The sequence below is a fragment of the Monodelphis domestica genome, chromosome 2 (genome assembly GCF_027887165.1).
Source record: "Monodelphis domestica isolate mMonDom1 chromosome 2, mMonDom1.pri, whole genome shotgun sequence".
Lineage (NCBI taxonomy): Eukaryota > Metazoa > Chordata > Mammalia > Didelphimorphia > Didelphidae > Monodelphis > Monodelphis domestica.
The window spans coordinates 521,198,193-521,212,135 of record NC_077228.1 but is presented as its reverse complement, the minus strand read 5'-3'; the positions used below and the strand labels follow the sequence as shown (position 1 = coordinate 521,212,135).

General features: G+C 47.3%; 1 protein-coding gene across 1 annotated transcript in view; it reads left to right on the top strand.

The window, feature by feature from the left end:
* Nucleotides 1-13,943, top strand: part of CLIP2 (CAP-Gly domain containing linker protein 2) — a 72,392-nt gene that overhangs the window by 24,037 nt on the left and 34,412 nt on the right. Inside the window, 4 exon segments of the mRNA XM_056819753.1 lie at nucleotides 2,356-2,569; nucleotides 3,868-4,065; nucleotides 5,955-6,058; nucleotides 10,157-10,217. Of these exon segments, the coding sequence (XP_056675731.1) occupies nucleotides 2,356-2,569; nucleotides 3,868-4,065; nucleotides 5,955-6,058; nucleotides 10,157-10,217 (577 nt within the window).

Genomic DNA, 13,943 nt, shown 5'->3' with positions numbered 1-13,943 from the left:
GCATAGAGGACAGCGGATGCAATCACAGATTCCTAGAACAGCTGAGCACTTTTCAGGTAGGCGGTATAGTGGAGATTCCTTCGCGTTTTGTGGAGTCTTATAAGATGGCTATGAAAGGTCCTTTAAGTTCTCAACTTCTGTAACTCGGCAACACAAGCTGTAGGAAGGAGAAGCCATTCATTGATCAAATCTTTCAAAAAACACACTCCTATCTTCTGTCTTAGAACAGATCTTGAGAATTGGTTCCAAAGCAGAATAGTAAGGGCTAGGCAACTGGGGTTAAGTGACTTGCCCTGGATCATACAGCCAGGAAGTATTTAAGGCCAGATTTGAACCCAGGACCTCCCGTCTCTAAGTCTGGCTCTCTCTATACTGAGCCACCTATCTCCTCCTCCCCCCCATTCCTGATCAAATCTTTAATCAGAGTCCTCTAGGTGCTTAGTTGGATGTTAAACAGTATAGGGGACACAGGAAGAGAAGACTCAAGCTCTGCTCTGGGGAATCTGTTAGGTGAAGACAGAATTGAAGGGTTCAAAGGGACTTCAGTGGCCATGGAATTCAGCTCAGAGCTGTAAGGAATTCTCACCGTAATGCACCCAAGACATCATCATCCAGGCCCTGCTTGAAGACCTCTAAGGAGGGGGACCCACTTTCCCCCTGTTGGATAGCTCTCATTGTGGGAGGTTTTGGTGACATCAGGCTTAAGTTGGTCTTTCTGCCCCTGCTCCCCAGGACTCCTGATTTTGTCCCCTGGAGCCTGCTAATCCTCCAGGACAAGGCCCCAGATATGTGTCAGCTTCAGTCTAGATTGTGTGCTGTGAATGGATTCATTATTGGGAGTTCAGGAGAGGCAGAGATCGATCTCTGGAGGCTAGAGTAGTTAGGGAAGACTGCATGGAGGAGGTGGGGCCCATGTGTGCCTTTAATTGTGAAAGATAAGGGAGACTGGACCACACCATGGAGGTAACAAGATCAGCATGGAGGCAGCATGAGGAAAAATGAGAGGAAGAGTTTATTTCAGAAACTTAAGGAGTATCAGAAACCTAGAAGATGGATTGCACTGAACTTGGCTGCTCCAGGATGTCATCAAGAACCAGAAGGAGGGGGCCAACAAGATGGCTCAGTGGATAGAGAGCCAGGCCTGGAGATGGAAGGTCTTGGGTTCAAATCTGGCCTCAGGTACTTCCTATCTATGTGACCCTGGGCAAGTCAATTAACCTCTATTGCCCAGCCCTTACCTCTTTTCTGCCTTAGAACCAATAGACAGTATTGAGTCTAAGATGGAAGATAAGGTTTAAAAAAAAAAAAGAACCAGAAGGAGGATTAGGAGAGAGGAAAACTGAAATTTCCCTGCTTATCCTCCTAATGACCATCACCCTACACTGTTCTTCCCACTGACTCCCAGGGGCCAGACTTGGGGACCAGGGATTCTCCTCTCCCTCCCCATCTCTTCCAGGGACTCTGAGCCCAGGTCTTTATTCTTGCAGGCAGCAGATAAAAGATGGGAGCTTTGTTGGCGAGCCTTGGAAGTAGCATCACCCCCATGGCATTCTAGGGGAAAGTTTAGGTATATTTTCTGAGGGTGGGAATAGCTTAGAGGGGATGTCCAACCTTCAAAGTCATTGGCCTACTCTCTTTTTGGGACACCCTTTAGTCAGAGTGGTACTGAGTAGGAATTACAAGCTATGGAGACTAAAGACCCGGGCTCAAATTCATCCCACTTTTGGCCCTTATAACCTCTATGACCCTGGGCAAGTCATTTCTCCATGAGCCTCAGTTTCCTCATCTATAAAATGAAGGTGTTGGACTAGATGCTTCTAAGGATCCCTCTCTGCTCTAGATCTCTATGATCTCTTCCTCAGGTGTAAAAAACATTTATACCATCAAAGTTGGCTCATTTCAGTTCTTTTTTTTTAATCCTTACCTTCTTTCTTAGAATTGATTCTAAGTGTTGGTTCCAAGGCAGAAGAGTGGTAAAGACTAGGCATTGGGAGTTAAATGACTTACCCAGGGTCACACAGCTAGGAAGTATCTAAGGCCAGATTTGAACCGAGGATCTCTCATCTCTAGGAATGACTCTCAATATACTGAGCCACCCAGCTTCCCCCTCATCTCAGTTATTTTGGATGGATTTTAAAAATCTCTATTGGAGTGTCCTGGGGTTGGGCAGGGAACTCCTTACAGGCTGGGCTGCTCATTGCCATCACAAGCTCAGGCTTACTATGTGATCTTTACTTTCAGGCTTGGTACAAGATATCAATGCCCCCTCTCTGAACTTCAGATGGCAATAGATGGAAAGATATCCTGGTCCCAGGCATTAAATTTCTTCCTGTGTGTCTCTCTTGCCTCCTCTAGGTACTTCCAGTGTCCCCCGAAATTTGGCCTCTTTGCTCCCATCCACAAGGTTATCCGGATCGGCTTTCCCTCTACTAGTCCAGCCAAGGCCAAGAAGAGCAAGAGGATGGCGATGGGTGTCTCAGCTTTGACCCACAGTCCCAGCAGCTCCTCCATCAGCTCAGTCAGCTCTGTGGCCTCTTCTGTTGGAGGCCGGCCCAGCCGTAGTGGCCTGGTAAGGGCAGTGTGCAATGTAGGAGGCCTAATGGGATGTGTGGGCAAGGGGAAGAAAATGCAAGAAGTTACTGGGATTGAGGAAATGTGGGTTGTGATCTCCGCTGTGCCTCCCAGCTAGTGGGCTAATTTGGGGTCAGCCAGTCACTCTTTCCAGGTCTTCGTTTCCCTTCTGTCTAATAATGTGATTTGATTAGATGGTCCCTGGCATCATTTCCGAACATAGATCTATGATCATAAAATTTCTATGATCCTTGAAAGGGCCTGGAAGTGATGTAGGAATTTTTAATCTGGCATCTGTGATTTGGCTTTTGGTTTTGTTTTTAACTATTACCTTCTGTCTTAGAATAAATCCATACTGTTTATTGGTTCCAAGGCAGAAGAGTGGTAAGAACTAGGCAATGGAGGTTAAGTGACTTGCCCAGGGTCACACAGCTAGGAAGTGTCTGAGGCCCGATTTGAACTCAGGACCTCCCATCTCTAGGCATGACTCTCGATCCACCTAGCTGCCCCATTTTTATCTTTTGGCAACTATATTTCAATATAACTGGTTTCCTTGGTAATCATGCATTTTATTTTTTTATTTAAAAATATTATCCTGAGAAGTCTTCTTCCATAGCCCAAAAAATAGTTAAGAACTCTTGCTATGAAGTGTCTTCCGGGGGCACTTCGGGTGGCTTGAGGGGCAACTAGGTATCACAGTGAATAGTGTGTTGGACCTGTAGTCAGGATGACTCATCTTCCCAAGTTTGAATCTGGCCTCAGACACTTAATAGCTGTGTGACCCCCGACAAGTCACTTCACCCTGTTTACCTCAGTTTCTTCATTGGTCAAATGAGTCAGAGAAGAAAATGGCAAACCAGTACAGTATCTTTGCCAAGAAAACACTAAATTGGGGCATGAAAAATAACAACAACAAAAACAAAACTAAAGTGCTTTCCAGCATCAAGCAGGAGGCAGTGTTGTAGAATATTTAAACCACTGAACCTAAAGACAGGAAAAACCTAGGTCTCAATTCCATTTCTGAAAGTTACTAGCTGTGTGATACTAGACAAGTCCCTTAACCTCTCTGGGCTTCAGTTCTCTGATCTCTAAAGGGAGAGAATTGGCCTCCAGGATCCCTTTCATCTCTAAGTATGTGGTTCTGTGATGATTTTACTTCCTGTCACTTGTAAAATTAGAGTGCCAACATTTGTGATGTCCTCTAAGGTCTCTACTAGGCTGAAATCTGTGATCCTATGAGTCTTTAATGATTCCTTCATCCCTCTCTTTTTCCTTGATCTTTCCTGGGTTTCCCAGTTGACAGAGACATCCTCCCGATATGCCCGCAAAATCTCAGGCACCACAGCCCTACAGGAGGCTCTTAAGGAGAAGCAGCAGCACATTGAGCAGCTACTGGCTGAACGGGACCTGGAGCGGGCTGAAGTGGCCAAGGCCACGAGCCACATCTGTGAAGTAGAGAAGGAGATCGCCATCCTGAAGGCTCAACATGAGCAGGTGAGAGGGGCTAGGGATCAAGGGGCTAGCTAGGGGAATGGGTGTAGATGTGACCTAAGTGGGGAAATAAAGCATAGAAATGGCCTGGCTGGGAGATGTGGTACAGGGGCAGCAGCCTAGCTGGGGCAATAGAGCACAGTGGTGACCTAACTAGGGGAATGGGGCACAGGGGTGGCCTGGCTGGGAGATTGAGTACAGGGCTGTTTAGCTGGGGAAATGGGCAGAGGGGTGACCTAACTTGGGGAATGGAGCACAGGGGTGGCTTGGCTTAGGGAACCTAAATTCTGCCTTAGAACAGAATCACAATATTTACTTTAGGACAGAAGTTAAGGGTTTAAAAAAAAACAAAAAAGAAAACCCCAAATGGGACTACAAAGTCAGACATGATTGAACAATCACCACAGAGATATATACATAGACATACGCACATATGTATAATATTCAGTCATAAATATACATATATGTATTATGTAACACATCACAGACGTAGATATGCCTGCACACACCCTGAATCTTTTCCTTTTTTGTTCCCGAGTCTGATGCTTGCCAACCTCCTGCCACCTGACTGCCAAGTTCAGGGTGGCTTAATTTGGGGGCAATATAGGGGGTCAATTTCTTCCCTCACTATTGCTCCAGAGGCCATAGGAGTGTAAATCCAGGTTTCCTACTACCAGGGCTCCTGTTTTTTCTGTCCTCTATTTTCTCTTCCAGGTCCCTGATTTCTGTCTCTTCCTTCTTCTCCTCCTCCTCCCCATTCACGTTAGGATAGGGCCTTGACAACCTCCTTACTCTCTCCCAACTCTTTATCAATGATCCTTCCATCCTTGAACACTTAGATAGAAAGGCTTTCTTGACCTCCCACTTGGCATGAATTCTAAGTCCAGACCTCTTTCTTGTCCCCTTTCCCTTAGGGCCTCTTGATCTAGAACCTGACCTTACACCTTTCCTCATTCAGACTTATTGCCCCATGTCCTGTCATTCAGTGTCCAATTCTCTCTCTTCTAAGATAGAAACCATATAGTTTCATGGAACAAACACTGGATCAGTAATTGGGAGACATGAGGTCAATCCTGGCCTTGGTACTGACTTGCTTTGTGACTGTGGGGAAGAGGCTCCCTGGGGCTCTCAGTTCTTTCATCTGCAAGATGCAAAGATTGGGATCAGATGACCTCCAAGGTTCCTTCTCTGTGCTCAAACATCCTATGAAGTATAGACCATCTATACTTGGTCACCTAATGGATGTTAATGGGTCATGCTAAGCTAGAAAATGAAGCCCAGCCCCAACTATTCCCCCCAAATACATGCTCCTTCTCAAAACCCAAAGCACTTTAACCCAAAGAAACTATCACAGACATGATAGGAGAGATATTTTTTCTCCAGAGGGTGGGAGGTAGGTGGTAGATGGGAGGAAGGATAAAAGCTTTATGGGAGGCAGATAGGTGGCTCAGTGTATTGACAGTCAGGTCTGGAAATGGGAGGTCCTGGGTTCAAATCTGGCCTGAGACACTTCCTAGCTGTGTGACCCTGGGCAAGTCACTTAACTCCTTTTGCCTAGTCTTTACCCTCTTTGGATTTGGAACCAGTACATAGTATCGATTCCAAAACAGAGGGTAAGGGCTTTAAAACAAAAAAGCTTTATGGCAGCTGTCAGGCAGCTGTTTATTTCTCATAATTATGTTTAGAGCCTCCTCACCCTGCCCCTGCTCACATTTGTAGTCTAAATCCTTTCTAGTAAAGACCCAGGGAGAGTTAAGGTTTGGGAGATCCCATCCATTTGTCCCAGCCTCTCCTTCTCTTCCCCCATTCCCCCTGGGGTCCCCAACCTAAGAACATGGGATTAGTTTAGTAGAAAAAGGCTGACCCTATCTTGGGCCTCCCTTGGGACTCAGTATGTTTCAGAAGCGGAATCCAGTCTCCAACGGGCCCGGGCATTGGTGGAGAGTGTGCAGAAGGAGAAGGTGGACTTACTCAACCAGCTGGAAGAGGAGAAGAGGTAGGAAGGCAGGGATGGGAAGGTGGGGGCACCCCTAAGAGCAAGAGCTCTGAGCTTGGGGTGGGGAAGGAAAGGAAACCCTGCTGTGTAGCCTCAAGCAAGTCAGAGAGCCAATGGAATAAGCTCTGGCTATGGAGGCATAGGCCCTGGGTTCAAATCCTACCTCAGTGCTTAGTATCCACATGACCCAGGATAAGTTACTTAAGTACCCTGGGCCTGAGAGGATTGGGGGGGGGGTGGTCTTAGGTATCTCAGTGGTTAGAGAGCCAGGCCTAAAGATGGGAGGTCCTGGGTTCAAATCTGACCTCACACACTTCCCAGATGTGTGACCCTGGGCAAGTCCCTTAACCCCCATTGCTATCCCTTACTACTTTTCTGCCTTGGAACCAATACCCAGTATTGATTATAAGATGGAGGGTAAGGGCTTAAAAAACAAACAAACAAACAAACAAACAAACGGGGAATGGAGTCCAGAGTAGGGCCATCCACATGGTAAAGGGGTTGGGGTCCATGCCAGCTCAGGGGCTCAGAGAAAGGAATTATCTGGGGATATTTAGCCATAAGAAGGGAAACTTGGGGAGAGCCCAATAGTTGTCTTCAGGAATTTGCCCAGTTGTCAGTCACATGGAAGAGTGATTAGATGTGTTTAGCCAAAGGGGCAGAATCAGGAGTGATGGGGAGAAGTTGGAGAGAAGCCAATTTAGGCTGAACATCAGGAAAACTATTGGAGCTGTCCAAGAGTGGAAGGGTCTGGATGCCTTGGGAGGTAGTGAGTGCTGTACTAGAGGTATTCAAGCAAAGAACTCAAAGTTGCTCATCTAGAGGGATTGTCTATTCTGCTAGATAACCTCTAATATCCCTCCTATCTCTGGACCTGGGATCCTGTGGTCCTCATTGGATCCTTCTCTCAGTTTTCTCAGCTAAACTATCATGTCAGCTAATATTTAGCAAGTGCTTTAAGTCTTCTAGAGGGCTTCACATCTATTCTCTCATTTGATCCTCCCAGTCATGCTAGGAGTGGTTACTATTATTATCCCCATTTTACAGATGAGAAAACTGAACCTGAGAGAGGTTAGAATTCATGTCTCTTCTGTCCTGGTCCGGACTATGAGGATCCTCGGAAACTTTGTGGACCTGTGGCATTCCATGTGGTCCTCAACCTCCCTGCTTTTCCCAGCCCTCCAGAAAGCAGCCCTGCCCCCTTCCCTGAGATAGCCACGTAAACTTCTAAGCATTAGGCTGCTTGCCAGAGCTGATGTTTGTAGCTAGTGGTGACAGCAGCGTGGGCTGCCAAGCCTGTTGTCACTGTCTGCTCAAGCAGGGGAAGACAGTTTATTTTTATCTGCCAATGCTGAGCTGTCCAGATCTCCACATGTGGCTGCTGGGGCGGCTCCCCTGCTTGAGTGAACTGTTTAAAAGCAGATGTCACCCAGGAACACATACCTTAGGGTGATGGGGGATGCAGAGACCACAGGCTGGAAAGAAGGAAGAAAGGGAGGGAGGGAGGAAGGGAGGGAAGAAGGAAGAATGAAAGGAAGTAAAGGAGGGAGGAAGGAAGGAAGGAAGGAAGGAAGGAAGGAAGGAAGGAAGGAAGGAAGGAAGGAAGGAAGGAAAGGAGGAAAAGAGGGAGGGAGGAAGGGAAGAAGGAAGAAAGGAAGGAAAGGAGAGAGGGAGGAAGGAAGAAAGAAAGGAAGGAAAGGAGGAAAAGAGGGAGGGAAGGAAGAAAGGAAGTAAAGAAGGAGGAAAGGAGGGAGGTAAGGAAGGAAGGAAAGGGAGGAAGAAAGGAAGGAAGGAAGGCAGGCAGGCAGGAAGGCAGGCACGAACCAAGAAGCAATTCCCTTCTCTGAGGGTTTTCTTGATTTCTCTCTAATAAACTTCAGAATGAACGGGGCATGGGGGTGGTCTGACTTTTCTGACCACCCTATCCTTCTGTGCTTCCAGCCCTCCATCCCTGAGCACCCTACCCTCCCATGCCACCATCCTATCTTCTTGCATGTGATATAAGTGGTGTCCCTCACATGTCCTGGCCATTTCTTTTCAGATGCAGATGTGAGCATCTTCACCTTCCTATTAGTCCCTTTACCACAGAACCCTGAATTTAGAGTTGGAAGGGACCTCAGAGGCCATTAGCCCAACTCCCTCCTTTTATATATGTGGAAATTGAGGTACAGAGAAAGTGAATCAACCTAGGTGACAGATGTAAGTGACCGAGGCTAGATTGGAATATAGCCCCCTGAACTGCAAATTCCGGGTTCTTTTCACAGTACCAAGCTTCATTCCTAGGTGGGGGATGGACACTGTAAAGTCAGGGAAAAGATCGACCCCTTCCTGTCCCTACCACCTATTTTGTGTGTGACTTTTGTTGCCTGGAGGATGAAATCAATGAGTTCAGCATCCTCCCAGTTCTCAGGCTACAAGGCTTCTCTGGCCTCAGTTTCCCCCATGTGCAAAAGAGAGGGAAAGGGATAGAGGCCTCCTCCTGCTCTAATAAAAGCAATATTCCTAATACTCCTGAGTCCCATCTCTGGGACATAGTTTACTCAGCTGTAATAACAACAATAATATAATATACATATAATAAATAAGGGCAAGAAGGAGGAGAAAAAGAGTAAGTTAACATCCATTCAGTTCTCTGAGTTTTACAAAGAATTTTATAGATTACCCCTATTTTGCAGCTGAAAAAACAAAGTCTGAGGGAGTTAAGAGATCAACCTAGGACCATACAGCTATAAGCTGAATTGAACTAGGATCATACATTAGTTGGAGGTGGCCTTGGAGGTCATTTATCCACCTAACCCCCCACTCTGATTTTGCAGATGAGAAAACTGAGGCCTGTGGACATGAAGAGATTTTCGTAGTCACACAAGTAGTAAACATTAGATGTGGGATTAGAACCCATGTCTTCTGACTCTAGAACCACTATCCTACGCCAGCTCTCCTGCCTCCAAACCCAGCTCTAGACACTGGACCACTCAGCTACTCCATAAAGGGCTTGGATGATAGCTATGACCTTGGAGGTCCCATCTAGCTCTCATTTCTGGAGTTACAGAATGATGGAATCTGAGAGTCAGAAGGGATCTCCAGAGCCAGAGGTCTGACAGTAACTTGTTCCATAGCTCTTTCACCCAGGATCATGTCCTCAATTCCAGAGCCAAATAAATGAGCCTGAGCCACCATAGCCCTTTATGCCAAAACTATTCCATTTGCACCAGATTGGAAGTACCCCCAAAGAGCCCAAGGAGAAGGGGAAGAAAAAGGTCTAGGAGAAGACATATCACGATTTATGGGACACAGCCAAAGCAGTACTCAGGGAAAAATGTCTATCCCTGAGTGCTTATATCAATAAAATAGAGAAAAAACAGACCAATGAATTGGGCATATAACGAAAAAAAAAAACCTAGAAAAAGAACAAATTAAAAATTCCCAGTTAAAGACTAAATTGCAAATCCTAAAAATCAAAGGTGAAATGAATAAAATTGAAAATAAAAGAACTATTGAACTAATAGAAGAGCCAACTCTATAAAAGCCAGAAAGGTCCCTCTTCAAAAAAGAGCCCCAGAATTTGTGGTACTGTTCTTCTTCCTATTAGTGTGAAGATCTGGGAGGTCAGGGCAGCCTTTTGAATGACTCAAGTTCTCTCAGGCTGCCCTGGAAAGGAGGAGTGGTTTGCCCAGCAGGTCCCCTAAGAGCAAAGGTTGGGTCAGGTCTCTTTTAGTATTCCCAGCACTTAGCACAGCATCTTACACAAACAGAAGGTTTTTAATAAATGTTGAAATGAGGTCCCCAAATCCATAAAATTGTGGTGGAGGATGGGGGCAGTTGGGTGGCTCAGTGGATTGAGAGACAGACCTGGAGATGAGAGATCCTTGGTTTAAATCTTGCCTCAGACTCGTCCTAGCTGTGTGACCCTGGGCAAGTCACTTAACCCCCATTACACAGCTCTTATTGTTCTTCTTCTGCCTTGGAACCAATACACAGTATTGATTCTAAGACAAAAGGTAAGGATTTTTTAAAAAGATTGTGTCAAGTCTGGCAGGAGAATGCTATAGTGGTCAGAAGGGTGAGATGCTTTTTCTCCTTTTGTCGATTTATCCACAGGAAAGTAGAAGATCTCCAATTCCGTGTTGAAGAAGAATCCATCACTAAGGGAGACCTGGAGGTAAGGGCCTGAGGGCTCCTGTCCACGGAGAGGGCCACAGCCTGGGACATCTGGGTTCTCAGGGCTCGTGGCACTGGTGGTTGGATTCTGAGGTCTGAGCAGCATCCCTGGGGATTCCTAATTTCCTTTCTAGGAGCCGCAGTATAAAAGGGAAAAGTCAGGTGAGTTTGGGGACATTCATAAGTCTTGAGGGGAACAGCATGAAGGAAGAGGCTAAGGAAGGGCTTGGGATTGAAGAGGGAGAATTCAAAGTATGGCCCGTGGTGGCTGCTTAATAAATGTCTATTGCTGGACTGACTGATTGATGACCTCTGATCTGGAGCCCCCAGAGATCAAAGCCAGGAAGAACTGATACTGGCAATTTGTGTTTTAGTTGCTGTTATTGGTCAGTGATTTCTGTCCTGTCTGACACTTGGGGACCCCATTTGGGGGTTTTGGGGCAGAGGTACCGGAGTGCTTTGCCATTTCCTTCTCCAGCTCATTTCACAGATGAGAAAACTGAGGCCAACAGGGTGAAATGACTTTTGCTCAGAATCACACAGCTAAGATCCTGCATTGCTTTGCCAGTTTCTTCTCCAGTTCATTTGACAGATGAGGAAACTGAGGCAAACAGGGTGAAATGACTTGCCTAGGATCACCCAGCTAGTAAGGATTTGAAGCCACATTTGAATTCATAAAGATCCATCTTTCTGACTCTTTGTAGGCATTTAGTAAAGTTTTGAATGAGAAGTCCTAGATTTTTTCTGAGCCCTCTTCTGAATTTAGCCAGCCACATATATTTGGATTGTGAAATGTTAGAGCTGGTTCCAGACCGTAGACATCCAACTCCATTATTTTATGAAAGAAAACAGAGGGACTCCCAAGGTCACACAGCTAGTAAGACAGAGCTGGGATTCGAACCCAGGCCCTCTGCCTCTCTTTCCTGTGCTCTTTGGTCTCTCAGCCCCATTCAGCACAGGAAGTTCCTGGCCATGTTTCTCACCGTTTCCTGAGAGGAAGGACGATAGTGAGGTGACTCAGGACCCGTTGGCAGAGAATGCCAGCAGGGCCGTGTCTTTGCCAGGGACTTGGGGATGACTTCAGTCTCTTCTGCATTGGTTCCTGGAATCTGCTTCATTGGTAAATCCCCTGCCTCCAGCTCAGTGTGTCAGGGCTTCGGCATCTCTTGGCCCAGCGCTTTCTGAAACTTTCCAGCCAGGACTTGCTAGGAACTTCCTTGAGTCCCTTGTTCTGACACATCCATCCTTCTGCAGTCATGAGCTCACTGCTCGGGCTGCAGGTGGGGCTCCCAAATCTGCCTTCCACAGATCAAGGAATGGAGTTGGGGATTTTATTGGGGGACCCACTGTTTTGTCAGTGGGGTGAGGACGCCAAGGTTGCCCCTTCCCCCTTCTGAGAGCCTCAGTTACCTCATCTGTAAAATGGAGATAATAATATTTGTCCTACCTGCCTCACAGAGCTGGTGTGAGCAAAGCATTGTGTCTACCTTCCAAGGCCATAGAAAAGCATCTGCTGGGCTGGAAAAGTGATGAACAGAAGCCTGTGATGAGCAGGATGTTTGTCATCTGATTCCTGGCCGCCATTTTGGCCAACTTTGGAGGGACTCATCATGTCAGCTTCAGGCTGAGGGATTTTTTAGCCACAACAACTCTTGGAGACAGTCAGTCACTCAACCAGCATGGATTTATTAAGTACCTACTATGTGCCAGGCGTTGTGCTAAGAGCCAGGGTTGCAAGTACAAAGAAGGAAGTTATCCCTCTTCACAAAGAGTGTGCATCCTGATGAGGAAACAGCAACTACATTGAAAAAATCTATATATAGGAACCGCTGGGTGGCTCAGCGGATAGAGTCAGGCCTAGAGACAGGAGGTCCTGGATTCAAATCTAGCCTCAGACACTTCCCAGAAGTGTGAATCTGGGCAAGTCATTTAACCTCCATTGCCTAGCCCTTACTGCTCTTTTGCCAACCAATATACAGTATAGATTCTAAGACAGAAGGTAAAGGTTTTTAGGGGTCAGAGACAGAGATAGACAGAGGGAGAGACAAAGACAAATAGAGAAAGAGACAAAGACAGAGAGAGGAAGAGGGAGAGAGAGAGGGAGAGAGAGGGAGAGAGAGAGAGAGAGGGAGAGAGAGAGAGACAGGGAGGGAGGGAGAGAGAAAGAGGGAGAGAGGGGGGAGGAGAAAGGGGAGAGGGAGAGAAAGAGGGAAAGGGAAAGAAAGAGGGAGGGAGAGGGAGGGAGAGAGAGAGAGAAAAAGAGGGAGAGCGAGAGAGAGCGAGAGATAAAGAGAGGGAGGGAGAGAGAGACAATGACAGAGAGAGGGACAGAGACAGAGACAGAGAGAGGGAGAGAGAGAGAGAGGGAGAGAGAGGGGGGAGAGAGAGAGACAAAGGGAGGGAGAGGGAGAGAGACAGAGACAGAGGAAGAGTGAGGGAGAGAGACAGAGACAAAGGGAGGGAGAGGGAGAGAGACAGAGACAGAGAGAGGGAGAGAGAGAGAGAGAGAAAGAGGGAGGGAGAGAGAAAGAGGGAGAGAGGGGGGGAGGAGAAAGGGGAGAGGGAGAGAAAGGGAAAGGGAAAGAAAGAGGGAGGGAGAGAGAGAGAGAGAAAAAGAGGGAGAGCGAGAGAGAGCGAGAGATAAAGAGAGGGAGGGAGAGAGAGACAATGACAGAGAGAGGGAGAGGGACAGAGACAGAGACAGAGAGAGGGAGAGAGAGAGAGAGGGAGAGAGAGGGGGGAGAGAGAGAGACAAAGGGAGGGAGAGGGAGAGAGACAGAGACAGAGGAAGAGGGAGGGAGAGAGACAGAGACAAAGGGAGGGAGAGGGAGAGAGACAGAGACAGAGGAAGAGGGAGAGAGCGGGGAGGGGGGGGGGAGAGGGAGAGAGGAAGGGAGAGAGCGTGCATTTCTTAATGTTTACTCTGCTTGTCACTATGCTAAATCCCAGAGATACCATATAAAAAGCCACATGTCCAAGGCGATGGCAAGTGGGACAGGACGGGAAGCATGGTCTGAGGCCAGTTGGCTACAGTGGGTTTAGGCCTGTGTCTCCACTGATGAAATCATGGAGTGAGCCCAGGAAAGCAAGGGGTTTGCCAGGGGAGAAGGTGGCAGGTGTGCGGGGTGAAGGACACTTGCCAGCGCATAGGTTTGAGGCTTTGTCAATCATTTCCTCTCCAGCTGCCTGAGGATCGTTTCTATGGCAACAGTGGTTGTCTGGAGATGGGGCAGTGGGGACCAGAGAGCTTCTTCTCTCTGCCCGCGAGTGAGCACACTCGGGGAGCCCCAGGTAGGAGGGAGCTGAGGCAGGCGCTCAGGGGCCTCCAGATATAGAAAAGCTTCATGTAATTCCAGTTCGGTGTCTTCTCCAAGCCCCTGGCTACGGAAGATGGAGAGGTGCAGGTGGCAGAGGGAAAAGGCAGTCAAGTGTCTGAGCCGGGTGCGAGGTGCTGTGGGCGATCCTGACTAATGATGATAACTGACATTAAAGGGCTGTTTTAGGGCTGCAAAGCACTTTACATCCATTTTCTCATTTGGGGCTCAGAGCAACCTTTGAGCTAAGGCTACCTTTTCTTCCATTTTATAAATGGTGAAAATGAGGCCCAGGAATATTAAAGGTCACAGAACTGCTGCATTCAGAGCTGGAAGGGACCTTAGAGGTCATCTAGTCCAACTCCTCACTTTATGCATGTGGAAATGGGCTCAGAAAGGTGAGGGCCCAAGAC